At 35.5% G+C, this 18,592-nt stretch overlaps 1 protein-coding gene across 9 annotated transcripts in view; it reads left to right on the forward strand.

The window, feature by feature from the left end:
• Positions 1-18,592, forward strand: part of LOC134545685 (ecto-NOX disulfide-thiol exchanger 2-like) — a 114,627-nt gene that overhangs the window by 22,916 nt on the left and 73,119 nt on the right. For all 9 annotated transcript variants that reach the window (XM_063388628.1, XM_063388625.1, XM_063388626.1 and 6 more), the window contains exons 3-5: positions 2,114-2,571; positions 12,599-12,824; positions 14,660-14,785. In XM_063388628.1, coding sequence (XP_063244698.1) covers positions 2,114-2,571; positions 12,599-12,824; positions 14,660-14,785 — 810 coding nt within the window. The remainder of the gene's footprint in view (positions 1-2,113; positions 2,572-12,598; positions 12,825-14,659; positions 14,786-18,592) is intronic.

Genomic DNA, 18,592 nt, shown 5'->3' on the forward strand with positions numbered 1-18,592 from the left:
GGCTTAATTTAAACAACAAAAGAAAGGAATTTGCTTGAGAAAGCACAACTTTTGCAGCAAATACGACAAGACAATATTTATTTATCTGAAAGTCTGACATCAAACTATTACAAGCATAAAAAAAATATAAGCATTCGCCGGTACCTATTAATTAAATCGGGCCCGATGCTATAAACTATATATATATATATTCATACCCAACACATGATAAGGAAATATAAAAATACCCTAATCTTAACATCAGTTACCAAGACACTTTATATTTATTTAAAATCTCAAATAAACCAAGTTCCAGTTAGTAAAGGCCTTCCTGGTTACGCGACGTGCTCAAGTGTTCGGGGGACAGGTACCCTTAAAACGTTCAACGCGAGTCTCTACCATTTGAATTTTATCAATTATTTACTTCACGTGTCCATATCCGAAAATTGTTACATGTAACTGGCGGAACCAGACCTCCGATGTAAAATGACACTCTCAGGCTCGATGTAATTATTTCTGCCACCAATCTCTTGCAGTATAACTCCGTGGCACAAGGGGAATCACAAGGGAAGTCACTCACGTATCGGCTCGGCGTCTCCGTTGGATTAGCGAATCCTCGCTAAACCCCACTGGTCCTCAGGCCAGTCGGTGCTGACGGCTATACCAGCCGCAAGGAGCCTCGTTCCGCCGCGATAGAACAGCGGCTATCATCTTCACCAGCTATACAGCTACTCTTCCACACACATATCAACGAGTTATTTGCTGCCCAAGCCGGCCCCACACTCGCAAAAATCATTTTTAGCGAGGCCCCTGGCGCGAACCGAATCACACTCGCCGGCCCGTCGTACATTACAGCTGATCGCCTGCCATTCCCCTCTCCTCCTTCAACCAAGGGAGGGGAAAAAAGTCTGTCCCTCGCGCGCATGCGCGCCGTGCTCGTGAATTGTTTCATTTTACCCCGATCACAATTTGTCCAACTTTGCTCTGTCGCATTAATAATTAAAATACTTTTATACAAATGCAAATATATAACTACATTATAACTATAGCTAATAAACACAATTATTTAATGATATTCAAACTAACTGTTACCAGGTGCTCCCAGGCGACACTAGCGCTGAAAAACGTTACCAACATTTCAAAAATACCGCCGTACGGATAACACCTATACTCAATATAAACTATACTAAAGGAAAACTATAATATAAACTTCCTTTTAATTTTCTAGTAAAACAGTACCCCGAGAAAAGGGGTACATTGTAAGAGACCTCGGGATCTAATTTTTTTAATAAATAACTTTTGTTTCATGCACATATGAGTACCATTTAAAAGGAAATTGTTTTAAAAGCAGTGAACTTTGTTTAGTTTTTTTTCTTGTGAATAATCGGGAACATTATGGTGAGGAAATATAAAAAAGTTAAAATCATTAAATGTTTTGAAAGATGTAATATCTCATAGTGACTTATTTTTATCTTAAACATTTTTTTATGCACAGCATAAACTTTTTTCAAGTGGTTTTATGTATGTATGACTCGGACCAGTTAGAGTTAGCTGAAGCTCCGGACGGTTACAACACTCAGGTGAGAATTGCAAAGAGTATATTGAGTGAGAAACACTTGTCTGCCAGTTGATGTAGCATACTTAGTGAATGTGTGTTAAAAATTATTTTTATAACTGAATGTTTTATATGGGAATGCCAGGCATTTCAGCAGCTTGTGATGCTATGCCCTTGCTAATTCATTATACTTGCTATTATTGCCTTGTGATATCTCTTATCAACTTAAGGTGCCACATGACCTTGCACTTCTGTATCTACTAACTTCCAGTTTTCACTTGCTCAGTTCGCATTTTGAGTAATTGTCAACTTGCTAACCTAAAAACCAAACCTTGTACCTGCCATAATGTTTCCATCTTAGGATGACAGAGCAAGTATTGATTGTGGTTCAGACCATGTGTTGTTGTTAATGATGTATGAGGTTGGTCAGCAGTAGAATGATGTCTCACTTTTGTGCTTTTCCTTGAGTTAAGTAACTCTTACAGCTATCTTTGCACAGTGTGTACAAGAATGGTAACAAGACTCTGCCTACTTGGAAGAGTCTGTTAAAGAGAGGGATCGTGTGCTCTGGATCGACAGTGGAGGAGAGGCCGCAGAACCGTGCCGCAGAGGATGGCTCGGGCGGGGAGGACTCCCGGAGGGAGAGGGACCGGCGCAGCAACCGAGGGGACCGGCGGGAGCGCGACAGGGAGCGCGACAGGGATCGTGAGCGTGGGCGGGACCGGGACCGCAACAACCGTGATGACCGGGACCACCGCCAGCGGGACGACAAGGCGGGTGGCAGCATCAGCGATAGGAGCGCCAACACGAATGGCGGTGGTAGCGGCCCTGAAGGCGGGCTGCAGGAAATGCCCGCCACCTCAGCATTAGGCCTCTCGCCGGGCCAGCCTCAGTCCCAGCCCCAGCCGCCCCTCGGCCCAGCTGCCAACAATATGTGGGGGGGCATGATGGGCCCCATGGGCTACCCCATGATGGGCATGAATCCCATGATGGGAGGGATGATGGGTGACCCAAGCATGATGCCCGCCATGGGACAGGTGAGTCTTTTCTGACAGGAGTTTTGCTAATTTTGGTTTGGAGTGTTTGCAGACAGTTTGAGGTATTTTATGTGTTTCTTTAGCATAATTCCACTTTTTTTTGGGCCTTATTTGTGTTGATCAGGGCAAAGTAAAAGCAATTTGAAATGTGACCTTTATTCATACATTATCAATATTATTTGCAGGAAATAGTTGTATTAGTAATGTTAGAAATTAAAAATTAAATTTTTTTTTTGGTGTTCCATTTCCTATAATTTCTCTTACAGCTGATCATGTTTATTTTATTATAATACTACCCATCATTCTTTCAATTATTTTTTTTTACTGTTTGTACTGTTTTTGAAATTTTTTTTTTTTTTCACATTAAAAGTTGAAAAGATGAGAATTTAAAAGATAAAAGCTGCACTGAATATTTTTAGGGACTAGATATTATGGTGAGTTGTGATAAAACATAAATAACATCCCAAAGCATGTAAATTTAACATATCACACAGAAATTCAAGTTAATACACCATTTAGCACTGAAGTATAACTAAAAACATGTAACCAATATGCAGTTTGACAAAAACCACAAAATTTTTATCTTTTACTAGTGTCAAATCATTGACTAATTATTTAGCATGAATTTTGTTGTGCGTGCGTGTTTTTTTTTTGTTTGAACATATATCCCATTAACATGTTTAGAAATCTGTTTGCCCAACTTTGAGACTGTTAGCAAATGTATTACGTACTAAACACTTATTAATATCCTTGTTATAAATATTAGTCTGTCTATAAACATCCAAAGAATTATTAAAATTATAATAAAAAAAATTAAATCATTATTCTTTCAACCATTGTTCTATATTTTGAAATAGCTCATTAAACAAAATATTTGTAATTATCTTTATAGTGTACGACAACCCATTGAAACTGATTGACGATACTAATATGTTCAGTTTAGAGAATACGAAACATCCTCATGATTCTACACATGATAATTAGATAAAATATACTTAACTTAGTTCAGGGGAGGGCACATTGAAGATTCCGCTCTTCTAGGACTTCTGGTCTTGTCCCCAGCCGGTTCAGGATGTGCTGTGGAAGAAAGACTACAACCCAGCAGAACTATTGATGACGGTGACTCAGCTTGGCTCCTCGCAAGATGGGCTGAAAATTCCTTTAAATGGGTGTGTCTACCAATGTAGATAGGAATGGTAGTTGTATAGATGCCTGGAAGTCTTGCAGCGCAATGACGGATATTCATCCATCATGGTAGCGGAATTAGCTATGAAACACGACTCCCTAAAGTCTGTGTAGTGAAAACCCGTACTTCCTCAACTTATTACTGGTAAAACTACATAAATTCACAGCAGCCACTTATCTTCTCGTTCTCTGCCACCAAATAAGGTTCCTAAATCCTCTTTACAGCATTTAAAAATTCTGTAAAATTTATTGCCTTAATTGACATAATTTATTTTTCGCAGTAATTTTAAATGTACATTGCATTCCAAAACATAATTTAAAAAAAAAATCCAATGAATGTAAAAAAATTTTAAGATTTGCCACTTACATTACAAAACTAATAGTAGTTGTTATCACAAAATGAAAAGTAATTTAAAAAGTTTCTCTTCTGTATAGGCTTTGGTGCTTTTCTTATATACAAACTACAGATACATCCATACAACTGAAGTTATTTACAAGTTTAAAAAACAAATGTTTTTCACATCATTAACTAGTTACTTTTTCATGTTCTGTGCTCTTTTCCGCATCTCGTCAGTGGGCTTGAAACCCAGACCTGCAGATGTTCTCATTCTGCAATGCAACAGCACATTGAACATTGGTGATTCCATTGATCTGTGAGCAGTTTTAACCATCTTGAGATTGCTGAAAACCCTTTCCACAGCAGCATTGCTGTGGGGAAGAATTAACATAGTTTTTGTAAGTTTTGAGAGCACAGGGAAAACCACCACATCATTTTGCCTGTGCTGAGAGACACTGTGCCAGTAGGAATCCATTTCCTTTTTTGGTAAGGCTGGTACAGGTTCCCATAATGAATAAGAGATTAACTCATCATTCAGTCTGTCCATGTAATCTGGCCTGATGACATTCGGAAACCTGTTGACAAGCTTCTCTACTTTGTGTCAGTCTCCTGATGAGTTGTTGCAGGGATTAAAAATAATATTTTTTAACACATCATCCTCAAGAGGCAGGAGGCGATACAGCTTTTTAGTTCCTGCCTGATAACATTTTCTGCCATTCCCAAAAAATTTTTTTCTGTTCGATGGCTAAATTACAGTTTTCCAGGAAATCTCTAGTTTTGTGACCAATAAAAATTCCTTCATCTGGCTGTTGATTTTCACGCTTGTCATCTACTTCAGTGATACCACATTCCTGAATTATTGGAGATATCACGTAGCTTGCAACAAATTGCCTGAGCAGCACACACATTTCAGGATAGAGTTTATGGATGTGTGGTCTTTCTTGCTGAAACAAAGTGTTGAATTTGGAAAATATTTGGAGTACAGCTTGAAGGAAATAAAACAATAAAAGTAAAGTTTATCCAAATCTTAGTGTAAAGTACTGACAATGTGATAAACAAAATCTGATTTGCTTTCTTTCCCATCCAGATTATCAAAATACTTGATCAGTGCAGGCCACTGCTCTAACAAGCGCTCCACACACTGCAGGAGAGCCAGCCATCTTGTGAAACAAGGTCGAAGAATGTTGTGGGTCTCCATTTCCAACATTTCCTGAATATCCTTGAATTCATCTTTATGCTTTCCTGAGTTTTGAAGTGCACATAGACATCTTTAGATAACTATAACTGTTCACACATGTCTGGCAGCTCACTGCAGGCATGAGATGCTGCTAGGTAGGTGAGCCACGTGGCATGTGCAGTGTAAGAACCATACATTGCCTTGTTGTTTCATCCTAGATAGCATTGAATTGAATTCTCCAACTATCGTCTTTGCTCCATTAGCTGACATACTTAATAATTATTCCAGGCAATAACATCCTCTTCAAATGAGGAACTCACCAAAGCAAAGAAATTTACCCAAGTAGCAGCATCACTCAAAGCCATTACTTTGTACAGAAGAGTTTCAACAATCTCTGAATGGAAAGAACCTTGCTAACACTACAACCTGCCTAGTGACTGTAATATCAGTTGCTTCATCAACCATCAGTGTGAATAATTGTGTTTTCATAGCATACAAAACATAATCTGCAGCTAATGTACCCAAAGATTGAATAATTATCTGGCTAGTTTTAGTGCGAGAACAATGAAAGTTTCTCGCGATTTCGCTATCTAGAAACATTTGCGAGACAAGTTTCGTAAAATTATCTCTGAGGTTCACAGATAAATTGTTTTCACAAACGTTCACCCATAACAGTTCTGCATAAATTTTTGGTTTGGTTTGGATTAGTTACAAAACTCGTCAAAGAACAACTCTGATCAGCAGCTCGTTGGTTTTTCGCACGAACTTGTGTATTTTCGTGCCGCCGAAGAGCCTTCAAGCCGCCCTTTGTCACGTACTTTTCTGAGTTGCAAGTCGAACAAACGGCGGAAAATTCCGTTTTGCCACGCCTCAGCCATTTCAATTCTTGCTCCCATTCTTTACGATAACGCTGTTTATAAAGTGACCTGTCTGGCGAAGCCTTAGGTTTTTTTCTCCTTCACAATCAGCTAAGCCCAAAACTACTACTTAAATCACATAAGAAGTATGTAAACAAATGCAGCACCTAAAACATTGAAATGACAAAGAATTCAAATGTTTACTGATGCCATGACACTTCTTAGCATTTAACTCAACAAACAAAAAACATTTCCCCCGAAACCATAGATATTGTACTTCATGAAATGATATGTGGGAGTATATGTTTTTGGTTTGTGTTTAAACGCTTGGAAGTTCCACGGCGCTACACCTAATGTGAGTGTTGCTTTACTGTTGGATGCTTGTATGGTTTGACAACTTCAAATAGCTAGTTGAATGTAAATATTTACACGAACGAAATTCAAATATGAAAATATTGGCGAAGCATCGTAAATATCAGTGAATGTCGTCGTTTATCCGTTAGTCCGTTTTAAGTTTCAAATATCCGTGAAAACGGATAAAATTCGTAAAAACTGCAGGCCTGTGCTATGGAATAAGTCTGGGTCATCGCACTATGCACAACTCATACTTAAATACGTGAAAGAAAAATATAATTATTCTTATTTAAATGACAAAGTAACATATAACTATGAGAAAAAAATATTTATGAACATGTAAACATGTCTAAATGTTTATACACAATTTTTTTTCTCTTAATACTTATGTTCTTGAAATGTTTTTACTAATTATTTTACTGTATAATTGTGCTTACTTGCAAGCCAAAATGATACTATTTTGGTGAAATAAGTATTAAGAAATATTTTAGCTGCATATTTATTTAATAATACACCATTTTTGTGAATTAAAACAATGTGTAAAAATAAAAACAGTAACATTGACCTAAAAATAAACCCATGCATCACTCTTAGTTTTATTCTTGAATGATTCTCTGTTTTGCTCAAGCTAGGCAAGAATAGACAGGAACTGGTTGTGCTGCCAAAAATACTCTCGAGTAGATGAGTTTCTTGTGCAGCAAGAACACAACTGTTTGGATGCTGTATCTAATGTCTAATTCGAGATGGAACCTTATTATAGACATTATTACTTCATTTTGTATCCTTAAATAAATTATAGGAAAATGTGGTTATTGAATAGAGCTTTTAATATTTGCAGTTTTAACGAGTGACAAACACAATTAAGTTATATCTTTAGGCAAGCCTAAATTATATATTTTTTGTTATAAACATTATTATTATTATTATTATTATTATTATTGTAATTATTTAGAGAACTTGTTATTGTTGGATTATATTTAACATTTTTTAATTGTTCATGTATTGCATTTTACATCTCCTTTATGTGAACATTTCAGACTCAAGTCTGTGTATTACTACATAGTATAAGTCTGTGTATTACTATAACTACAGGAAGTCCTTAATTAACAAATATTGTTTAATGCACACTGTATTTTGTTGCCTTTAATTAGGTAAACTTCTTGAATTGCCTGTATATACTAACATATGCAAGTGCTCCACTGCTTACACACTGAATAATTCTTGCATGCATAATAGTTATCAAGAGATGACTCAAATTTTTTAGAAGCGTGTGTTATCTTTACCCCTGCATATGTAAAACCAAGGAGAGTGAGATGTGGCACCAATATTTATAGTGCAAGTGGCAAAGGAAATAACAGCCAACTCAACTCTTCCACCAGCCCATACATCCCATTATGACTAGGGAATATGCGCAGGTCGTTCACTGAATTGCTGTACAACAACACAAGCCATTCTATTCCAAACAGTTTTGTAGCCAGCTATTAGTTCTGTGTTTTGCAAGCTACAGTGGAATCCATTTATTATGACTCTGCCTATATTGACGAACCGCCTATTGTGATGTAATAACACAACTAAATTTGGTTTTCATATAAAATTCTTTGTAAATAAGTCGGATATAATGACTTTGCTTACAGTGTGACCCATTTTTAATAAATTATGTCCAGTTATAATGACCGACATTATTCTTTACACCTTCGGCAATGTTTGTTAATTCCCGAGGACGTGGCACGTGGCTTGTTTGGTTTTGAACCTCAGTGAGTAATTGACACTTGAAGGTCACGCATTGTTGTTTGTGATATCCTGTGGAAAAAAATGTCATCTCAACGCCGTAAAGCATTTATGATTGAGGAGAAAGGTGCAGTAATATGCAGATTAGAAAATGGAGAATCAAACTCAAAGGAATTTGGCATGGGTCATTTGACAATCTCAATGATTTTCAAAAACAAGAACCGGATTAAGCAATTGTTCAATTCAAAGGTTTGGAAACCGAAGAGGCTTCGAAAATTGCGACAAGAAAATGTTGATCAAGCATTAATTCAGTGGTTTAAAATCACGAGAAACAAGGGAATACCTGTCAGTGGCCCTATGCTACAGGAAAAGGCAAATATTTTTGCCACGTGTTTTGGTATTCTCGACTTCAATTGTTCTGCAAGCTGGATCAGTCGTTTTAAAGTTTGACATAACATTGTCGCGGGAAAAATTGTCTGTGAATCTTCGTCTGTTGATCAAAATTCAACAACAAACTGGTTGACGTCTGTGTGGCCGAATCTACGAAGACAATTTTCTGATGATGAGATTTTTAATGCTGATGAAACTGGACTGTTTTACAAATTAATGCCGGACAAAACTTTAAAATTTAAAGGTGAGAATTGTAGTGGATGCAAGTTGTCGAAAGACAGAATAACTGTCGTGGTAGCAGCAAATATGAGTGGCACAGAGAAAAAGAAATTGCTCGTTATTGGAAAGTCACAAAAACCAAGATATTTTAGCAGTGTCAAATCGTTACCTGTTGATTATGCTAACAATCGTAGAGCTTGGATGACGTCAGAGCTTTTTGAAAAATGGCTTCGAAATTGGGATTGTGATTTGGTGAAGAAGAAGAAAAAGATTTTATTACTGGTTGATATTTGTCCGGCGCATCCAAAAGTTACTGATTTAAAGTCTATAACACTTGCTTTCCTTCCGCCGAATACATCAGTACTACAGCCAATGGATCAGGGAATAATACGATCACTCAAAACTAATTTTAGAAAAAACCTTGTGCTCAAAATGATTGTCTTGATGCTAATGAAAACAACTCTTCTACGAAAATAACGGTGTTAGATGCAATTCTGATGGTTAATGATGCCTGGAATAAAATGTCACAAAGTACTATTCACAACTGTTTCAAACATGCTGGATTCATTGGAAACCAAGACGGTTTACCTGTTCAAACAGCAAAACATTAATTTGATGAAGAAGATGACATCCCTTTATCTTTGTGGTCACGAAACCTAAAATCAGATTCCTTAGCAGCACCGGAAATGTGTGAAGATTATGTTGACATCGATAGTGCTCTTCTCTCATCCGAAGAACCCACCGATGAAAATATCGTACAGAACATTAATGCTAGGGAACACTTCAAAAGTGATGAGGAAAGGGAAGAGGAAGTTGAAGAAACACCATTACCTACCACAGAAGAGGCATTAAAGGCTGCAGAATTATTATCTCGATTTGTTCATAGAAATATTGAAAATGATAGTAATTTGACCATGGCGATGTCTTCTATACACATTAGTATTAGAGACTGTTATTACACTAAAATAAAAAAAGCAAAAGCAGACAAAAATTACATATTTCTTAATTTAAAAATTAAAAATATGTACATATATGTATCATGTTTGTACACGTGTTTATATGCTAAGTTTCTCTATTAAAATACATAAGTATTCACCTAAAAAAGGTTTTTTTTTTAACGCTTTGTATGACGTCCGCTTATTATGACGTGTTTTTCAATTCCCTTCGATGTCATTATAAACGGATTCCACTGTATGTGCATTCGTAATGTTTATACCTTAATTAAAGAGATTAGGTTCTTATAGTTCATTGTTTTCAGCGAAATCTTATTATGTAGGCATATAATTATACGTAGCTTATTATTTGTCAGATTTAGGCTAAAATTATATGTTGTGCAGTAATGACTATGCAACAGGTTGTCCCTGCTGCCCCTCCATCAAGGGCTTGTTAGAGGAAACATTCACTTCTTATGTGCACTCACTCTGACTTCCTCATGTTTTTATTTCTCTCACCCTCGCTCTTAACAAAGTCATCGGACATCTGTTCACAACCTTCATGCCTGCTTTTTTAAGCTGACAAGGTTTCAATTGTTCGGCTGTGCCACCCGGCAAGTCATGAGCCAGCAGTGAAGTTTTTACATGGCATGTTAATACAATTTTAGCCATTCATTACATACTGGGTTGCATTTCTTAAACATCAAATATATTATCAGAATTTTGTTATGTATTGACAGGTAGTCAAATAATAAAAGCAGGCAATTTTGGAAGGTCTAGGAACTCAACCTGGGATGTTAATATTGTTCCTTATGGGATAACGTGATTTATAGGCCTCTGCTAATATTCTAATTTTCAGATACAAATATGAATACATAGTTTATTATTCGTATGTGATTCAACCTCAAATACTAACACTTCAAAATAACTAATATATGTTTGCCTTCAAATATTTTACATAGCATACCTCGTAAGCTGGTCATATATAGACATTCACTCTTGAGGTTAATTCATTTGTGTGATTTAAATACTCAATTGTGATGTTTTAACGAGACTTCATAATCAAAAACATGAACAATGATCAACATTTTAAACATGCAACAAATCTCAATTTTTTTTTTCCACTACTGTCTTGCTTTACAGTAGCCGAACAATCAAGTAAATGATTCAAAACAAGCATATTTGTGACATTTCAAAATGAAAACAAACAATTCAAAACATGGCATTTTTGTGACATTTCAATCTTGAAAACAAACTATTATTTCTATTTGTTTCATCACAAAGTACCAGTAGTGTGAAAAAGTATATAATTGTTGACAACCTTGGACTAAAACACCATAAAAAGCTGACACATTTTTGCAATGGCCATTTAAAGAAGTGAATGCAATAGTTTCAATGTACTTTAAAATTAATATTCACAATCGATTTAACACTATGGGACACAGTTGCAGCTTACTTGCTATACATATCTATTACAAAACAGACGTTTTGACTCGTAGACTGGTTTTGAATTTTAAATGAAATGAACAGAAATTATGTTTATAATATTGCTGAACTAAACTACAGTTTACCTGGCTGCCATTAACAACTAAAACTTGTGAGTAACTAGGGTTTATATGTGTAAATATGAGCTCATTTAATTAATTTTTTGGAAATACAGTATTAAAAAAAAATCAAATATTTTGTGAAATGGATTGGATTTCACTGTATTTTGTGGTCCAGAAAAATTTTCTGGATCGAAATGTAGAGTAGCAGGTTCTGGAAAATAAGGAGAATTGTGACTGAAATGAAAGGTTAGTTGGTTAGGTTATATTTGGTTAGGAAGGTTCTTAAAAACACAATTTTTTTTCTTTAAAAGCTTTAATTTTTTAACAAACATTTTTGTATTTTTTATTGTAGCCTAATTATCCTAACCAACCTTTCACTTGAGTATTATTTGTATTCCCAGAAGCCACTACACTTTGCATTTACTTCAAGGCATCAGGATTTCATTCCTGGTGTGGTCACACCCGTAATGTTTGCACTTGAGAAGGGTAACAGACGTTGCAGTGAGCTGGTAGTTTTTTTTTTATGCAGTTTCTGTGTCCCCCACCCATCAATACCATTATCAATCCATTCCCATCTCATCAACACTGTCTAGTGACATGAACTTCGACTATATGTTAGGCACTACAGTAGAACTTTGAAATAATGTTTCTGCCCATAATGTTTTGTGCTTATAAAAAATTTTTTTTAAAAATTCCCAATGAATTTTCCCCATAAAGACAATGTATTTATATTGTGTGTATAACATTCCACAAATTTTGCATTTCCTGCTTATAACATTTTCTTTCTAAAATTTGATAAATGCGAAAAATAATTTTACAAACTTGAGTATTCTAACACTTATATCATCTGTAAAGTTAAACAAGTAAAACTATTTTCTTTACACTTGATGTACTTTTTCTTTACAATTACGCCATAGACATAGATTGTTAAAATAGAATAGTATGCAGAAACAAAATAAAAGTTATTTCAGAACACTAAGCACTACACAAGACAATGTACTGAGGAAGAATGCTGAAAAAAAAATTTCTGTAAGTGTAGTAGTTTGAGTTCAAGACTACAAATGGTATTGAGTGTGTAAAATAAAAAAATATATAGGAATATTATTATATGAATTTATTAACATGGAATTTCATTCATAGCTTAATGAGTCTTTTGGTAAAATGTTCAAATAGATATAATATTTTCCTGCTATTTTTCTTTTTTTGCCCTTTGAAAAATGATGTAACAGGAACAGGGTTCTATGTAATTCATTCAGGCATTATGTAAACCTCGTAAGTAAGTGAGTCCGGTTGTGTTGCAGTACGGCATGATGGGGAGCATGATGCCCGACGGCACCATGCTGGGGCCCGACGGCACCATGATGCCCATGGACCCCTCCATGATGGGTCCGATGGTGAAGGAGATAATCCACTGCAAGTCGTGCACGCTCTTCCCTCCGAATCCCAACGCACCCCCGCCGACGACAAGGGAGCGGCCACCCGGCTGCAGGACTATTTTTGTTGGCGGCTTGCCGGAGAATGTCACAGGTGTGTAGCCGAGCGAGACGTTGGACTTTCGTTTAGAAGGACCCCGGTTGAGATCCTAGTTTTCCAAGGTTTTCCAAAATCACTCCAGACAAAAGCTTGGATGGTTCCTTATTACATGCCATGGCGAATCCCTTTTCCCAGTATAGAACCCTGTTATAATGTTCCTGCCTATAACATCATATTTTTTAAGTCCCATAATTTTCCCCATAAAGACAATGCATTTATTTCTTGCATATAACATTTTATGAATGGTGCAATACCTGCTTATAGCATTTGCTTTCAAAAATTCAATAAATTCAGGGAAAAAAAGTTTTAAAAATCGGAACTAGTCCCAATACTTATCCCATCTGTGAAGTTTCATTTATTAAAATGTTTACTTTACACTTTACATAGGTTTTGGTTTATAATCAGTGCTGTACCATAGATATAAGTAGATTGTTCAAATAAGATTGTATGTAAAAACAAAATGTAAGTGTGCCAGAACACTAGTTTTAATTTTAGTTTTGATTAACGCTGTGAATTCAGTATATAGAAGGTACATAACGTTCGCAGTTACAAGTCTGTTGGCACCCTAATCATGAAAAAAAAAAAAAAATCCTTCAATCCTTGCCATTCTAGTATGTTTTCAGATGTACGTACATATTTCTACAATATTTTAGTTAACCAACTATTCCTTGAGGGCAAAAATTAAAGGTTTTCAGTTGCTGATGAAGAATTTAATTTATTTTATTCGTAGGTATTAATCCCAAAATTACAAATTTTTAAGTGGCGAAAAATTATGAAATTGGCATTCCCACTAAACGTCGTCATCATGAATCGTGAGACAGTTTTACAGAAATGTGGGAGTGTGTCTTTAAAGACAAATAAAATATAATCTGGAAGTATGGCGAAGTTGAAAAATGTTGGCTTGGTTAAGTAAATTTGAGCATTGAATTTACCCATCAGTGTTTTAACATAAAATTTGTTTACATAGCTTGACGAGTCCATTAGCAAAAAGTTCAAACACTGTCAAGTGCAAAATTGATATTTCCTGCTTATAACTTTTTTCTTCTTATAATGTTTTTTCCTTATGCTCCATTGATAAACATTATACCAGGGTTCTACTCTATGCATCGTCATCATGTGTTCCTGTATCTAACAGGGTGTGTACATTTCATGAAAATGAACAAAATCATAAAACTAACTAAACTGGCAGAGTCCGCATGGAGCAAGATTTCATTTTTATCGTGCATTCTTGTCAAACGTAAGGTTCAGTCACAACAGATTTGTCATGAAAGGCCTGATAAAGTCCCAAAATAAACAGTAACATTATTGGAAGTCTTGAAACTTCAGTTACCAGCATCTTTTTTCCTAACTTGCATTTTGTATTTTGATGCCTCACTTGAGTTTACAGCCGCATATTAAACACAAATGTTGAGAAGTTGTAAACTAAAAGTTACTAAAAAGGCCTACAGAGTCCTGAGATTGGCTAGACCTGACCTCTCACAGGTCTGTTTTCTTGTCGCCGGAGCTGTGAGTCTGCATGGCTTAATGATTCAATAAGTCGAGTCTTTAGGGCTTTGCCTTGCCCATCATACACAGAAGAGTAAAATTAATGTAGCCGGTTCATTGGTTCATGCATTTTAATGTAAACTTTGTACATATATTAAATTGTGTATACTAAAAAAAAAAAAAATTTTTTTTGTGATTTGATTTTCAGTTCAGCTCAATTTTGGTTTTATGTAGAGTTTTAACTTTCGTTTTGGTGTTATATGGTATATTTACATGCATTTCGGTGATACCGAATCTTGTCATGAAATTTTGTCCATAGTAACAGGGAATTTTTACTGTTACAGAGGAAATTATCCGTGAGATATTTGATCGATGTGGAGAAATGCAAACCATAAGACTCAGTAAGAAGAATTTCTGCCACATACGCTTTGTATTTGAAGCTTCAGTGGACTCAGCTATCTATTTATCAGGTGACAAACATAAATGTTCTAGAATTTTGTAAGTTGTGGAAGGAATTTTTTTTTGTTAAATATACTTGTCATTCTTCAGATTACAATTAAGTTAAACCTAACCTTAAGATAAATTAAAAATTATGAAAATTTTTTATTGGTTTAAAATGAATATTTATATAAAAAAAACATTTTTCAGAAGTTGTCTACTTTGTGCCAACTCAAACCTCCTTGGCTAGCTTAAAATTGGTCTGAATCGCACGTACCTAAACTCTTGGTAACAAATGATTCAGAAGTTGCAAGTAGTGTGGTGTAAAGTTCTGTCTCTTACTGATACAGTAAATTCCCTTTATGAAGTACTTTAGGGGACCAAAAATATGATACTATTTTATAGAGGAGTACTTTATAGAGGAGTTACCCTAAACCAAAAAAATATCGCTTCCCGCACATGTTTACAATTTTTTTTTTTCATTTTCTAATTAAAACGTATGTATGTGGTCTTACACGCCTTGTTTTTATCAATGATGTGATTTACTTACTTAAAAAAGTAAAGTAATGCAAACTATTAGTAAAACATAGTTAATATAATTTAAATACATAGGTAACCTTAAATATACATACATAGTAGGCTTACCTCTTTTTGCAGTGGAAGTAATAGCCATTCATACAGTGCATCAGAGATGTTTTAAAATGTTCATTTCATAGGTCCTACAATACAGTATTATTTCCGTATCTTCCATATTTCCATATTTTCTCCACTTTGAAAACATTAATTACAAAAATTTGGGCACTGGCATAAGTTACCGGTAAATAAAACTAACAAAATAATTATAGAATCTCAAGTTTTGTTGCAATACTAATACCGACACGTTTTTAGTACCGGTACTCATAGTGTGACCTACAAATCTTTAGTTGCGGCGGAAAGTTTCACTTGCCATTTTATCTAGTATACATTTAACAAAACTAACAATCTATGTAATAGAAAGCACGAGTTCTTTCACTGTGTAAGTGGAATTGAATTACAATTTCAGGGTATATTCCGTTTATACGTTATTACCGTATAGGTTATGTTACGTCGCGAACAAATACTGTTTAGATTAGCTACAAGATGCAGCGTAGCCAACCTCGAGACGCTCGGTCACAGGCTGCAGTGTAGCCAGTAGGTACGAGTAATAAAACACGTCATCGCTGCCGTAAACATTTGCTTATTCAACAACGATAATATGCATAATATAGTACATTCAACAAAATTTAAAATTTGGCCCCGTGTCTTCGTTTGATGTTGATAAATTTGATTTGGCAGTCAGTTAACACGTAAATACGTAAGTTGAGTAATGTTTCGCGCTAAAATGAAATTTAGCCGCGCGCTGTTTCCTGCACTGACACTATCGTTTTGTTTAGCCATTTCATCAATAAACACGCTTGTAAAGCAACGTAAGCAACGTAATATGGCGTATAGCGAAGTAAAACGAGTGAATGCAATTATTCTACGTAGAAATACTACATAGAGAAATATTACATAAACTTTTTTTGTTCACACAAATAAAAATTGTACGTATTACCGAGTACGTAATAATGATTCGCGCCAAGGAAAATTGTACGTTATATGATAATAATCCCTATGAGTTATCATTGCCTTTCAAGGGACCGACGTGTTAATACTTTATACAGAATAGTACGTAAAGGAGGGGTACGTACTAAAGAGAATTTACTTTACATGACTGGAAACTGTTGTTGTTGATGCTCAAATAAAATAGGTGAAATGAAATTAGTTAATTTATTCTTCTCACTTCATCAAAACGTAGATGTTCTTTACACAGCAAGTCCAAAATAAACCTCTTGCTCACTCTCGTTGATCTCTACTCATAGTTCTGTACTTTTACGAAACACTGTCCCTAGCTACTCCGTTGTCTAGGTACGATAATACATGGGAAATAAATCCTGAAGGACCAGCAGACCACCCACCTGGGTCTATGAATTCTAGTGAATTAGTCTGTAAGATTCTCAAACAAAGGCTCATATATAATAGCGGCACAGCCCTGGCACCCATACGTGAAATTATACGCTTTGATTAAAGTTTACTGTTGTTTGTAGCTGTTGCCTCCCGCACTTCCTTTCGCACAGTACTTGAACAACGACTAACGAGACTATGTGCAACTGCATACTACCTGAAGAAAGTGGCAGGTGCATGACTTTTCCAGCCAATAACAGCACATCCCTCACAAAACCATAGCAGTACACAAATTTCCTGCCCCTCGCACCGAGGCTTTTTCGAAAAAGATCACAATTAGAAAAAAAATCACGAAAACATGATGACCTTTTTAACAAAAAAAAAAAATGACCTGGAAACAATACCAGCCAAAAACTCGCGCATGGCCACAGCACTCCCTAGTAGTACTTTCTCACACACTATGAACTCTGTCTCGCTCTCTCATTCTTACGTAACAGGCAACCTATTGCATCAACTTACCTTCAGACAAAGGATCATGGTGAGAACAAAAAAATTGGTTGTCTGTAAAGTCGGTTTACGGACGATAGTTTAACGTGACGTCATAACAAAACATTGATGAAATGATTCCATACTTTTATGAATAAAATTGAATCATTTTTATTGAATTATCACTATTTTGTATGGATACAAAGAAGGAGTGAAATGAAATCTACAATTTAATTGATATATTTACTTTTATTTGCACTCATTAATTCAAATATGTTTATTACTTTAATGAAGAGATTATTTTAACTATAACTTTTAATCATGTTTGCTATTTAACTTCTTCCAATCTGTGTTATTCTGTTAAGGATAGGACGGTAATAGGAAAAGTAGGAAACGAATGGGAGTGTTTCAAGGATGATGTGAAGGAAAATGGGATATCATAAAATCTAACTACAGTACTGAAGTTCGTGAAACTTAATGTTTGTAAAATGAGAGCTTATTTGTGTAGGAATTCATGTAAAAATTGAAAAAAAATTATAAAATACTATTTCAACTTTAATGCATCACAAATCACATTTTCTGAAATTATCACGATTGTGAATTCTTCAGGTCTCTAGTAATAACAGAAGCAGAGTGTATCATGTCCAAGAGCAAGGGCTATCGCAATGGTTCGTTGCCGGCCGGCAGGCTATTGTACCCTTATCTTTGGTAGGAGGGATGATCATCCAGGGGGAGGGTTTGTCTACTGCACACATGTGGTGCAGTGTTCTCCAAGAGAATCGTAGCGCAGTGTGCTTCAAATGAATTTTCAGGTGATGTTCTTCAAACTTTTTGACTTTTGAACATAAATTATTTTACGGTTCCTATAAAGGATTGTAATAGAGAGGTGGTGGTAATAAATGGGGTTGTAACAACTGGATTGTACTGTATCACTCCAATTTTTGACTTCATGGTGACCTATGGTAGGAGTAGAGAAGATTTATAATATGTGTTTAGTCTTCGATCTAACACGTTTGGGATTACGACCATTCCAAATTAGCAGTTTTGCAGGATTATGGTATGTCACTTTAGTTTCAATGAAAATACCAAAGAAAAATTGACATACAGAACAATGGTACTATTTAAAACAGGTGGTAATAAGCTGCTGTATTTAATAAAATACAGATGAGCGTCTGTCTTAAAAAAAATAACCACAGGTGTACCCGTGAAATTTGAATTGCAGCCCGCTGGAAAATTAGAACCACTGTACTCAAAAGAAAATTGATTGTTAAATAAACTCTGAGTGATCTTAAAGCCTTGGCAGCCAATAGGTTTGTTTTACTCAAAGATTTTTTTTTATATTTATTATTATTTTTTGTTTAGGTTTTAACTCTTGGGGCACCCTTACGTGT

This window comes from Bacillus rossius, chromosome 1, assembly GCF_032445375.1.
Source record: "Bacillus rossius redtenbacheri isolate Brsri chromosome 1, Brsri_v3, whole genome shotgun sequence".
NCBI classification, from domain to species: domain Eukaryota; kingdom Metazoa; phylum Arthropoda; class Insecta; order Phasmatodea; family Bacillidae; genus Bacillus; species Bacillus rossius.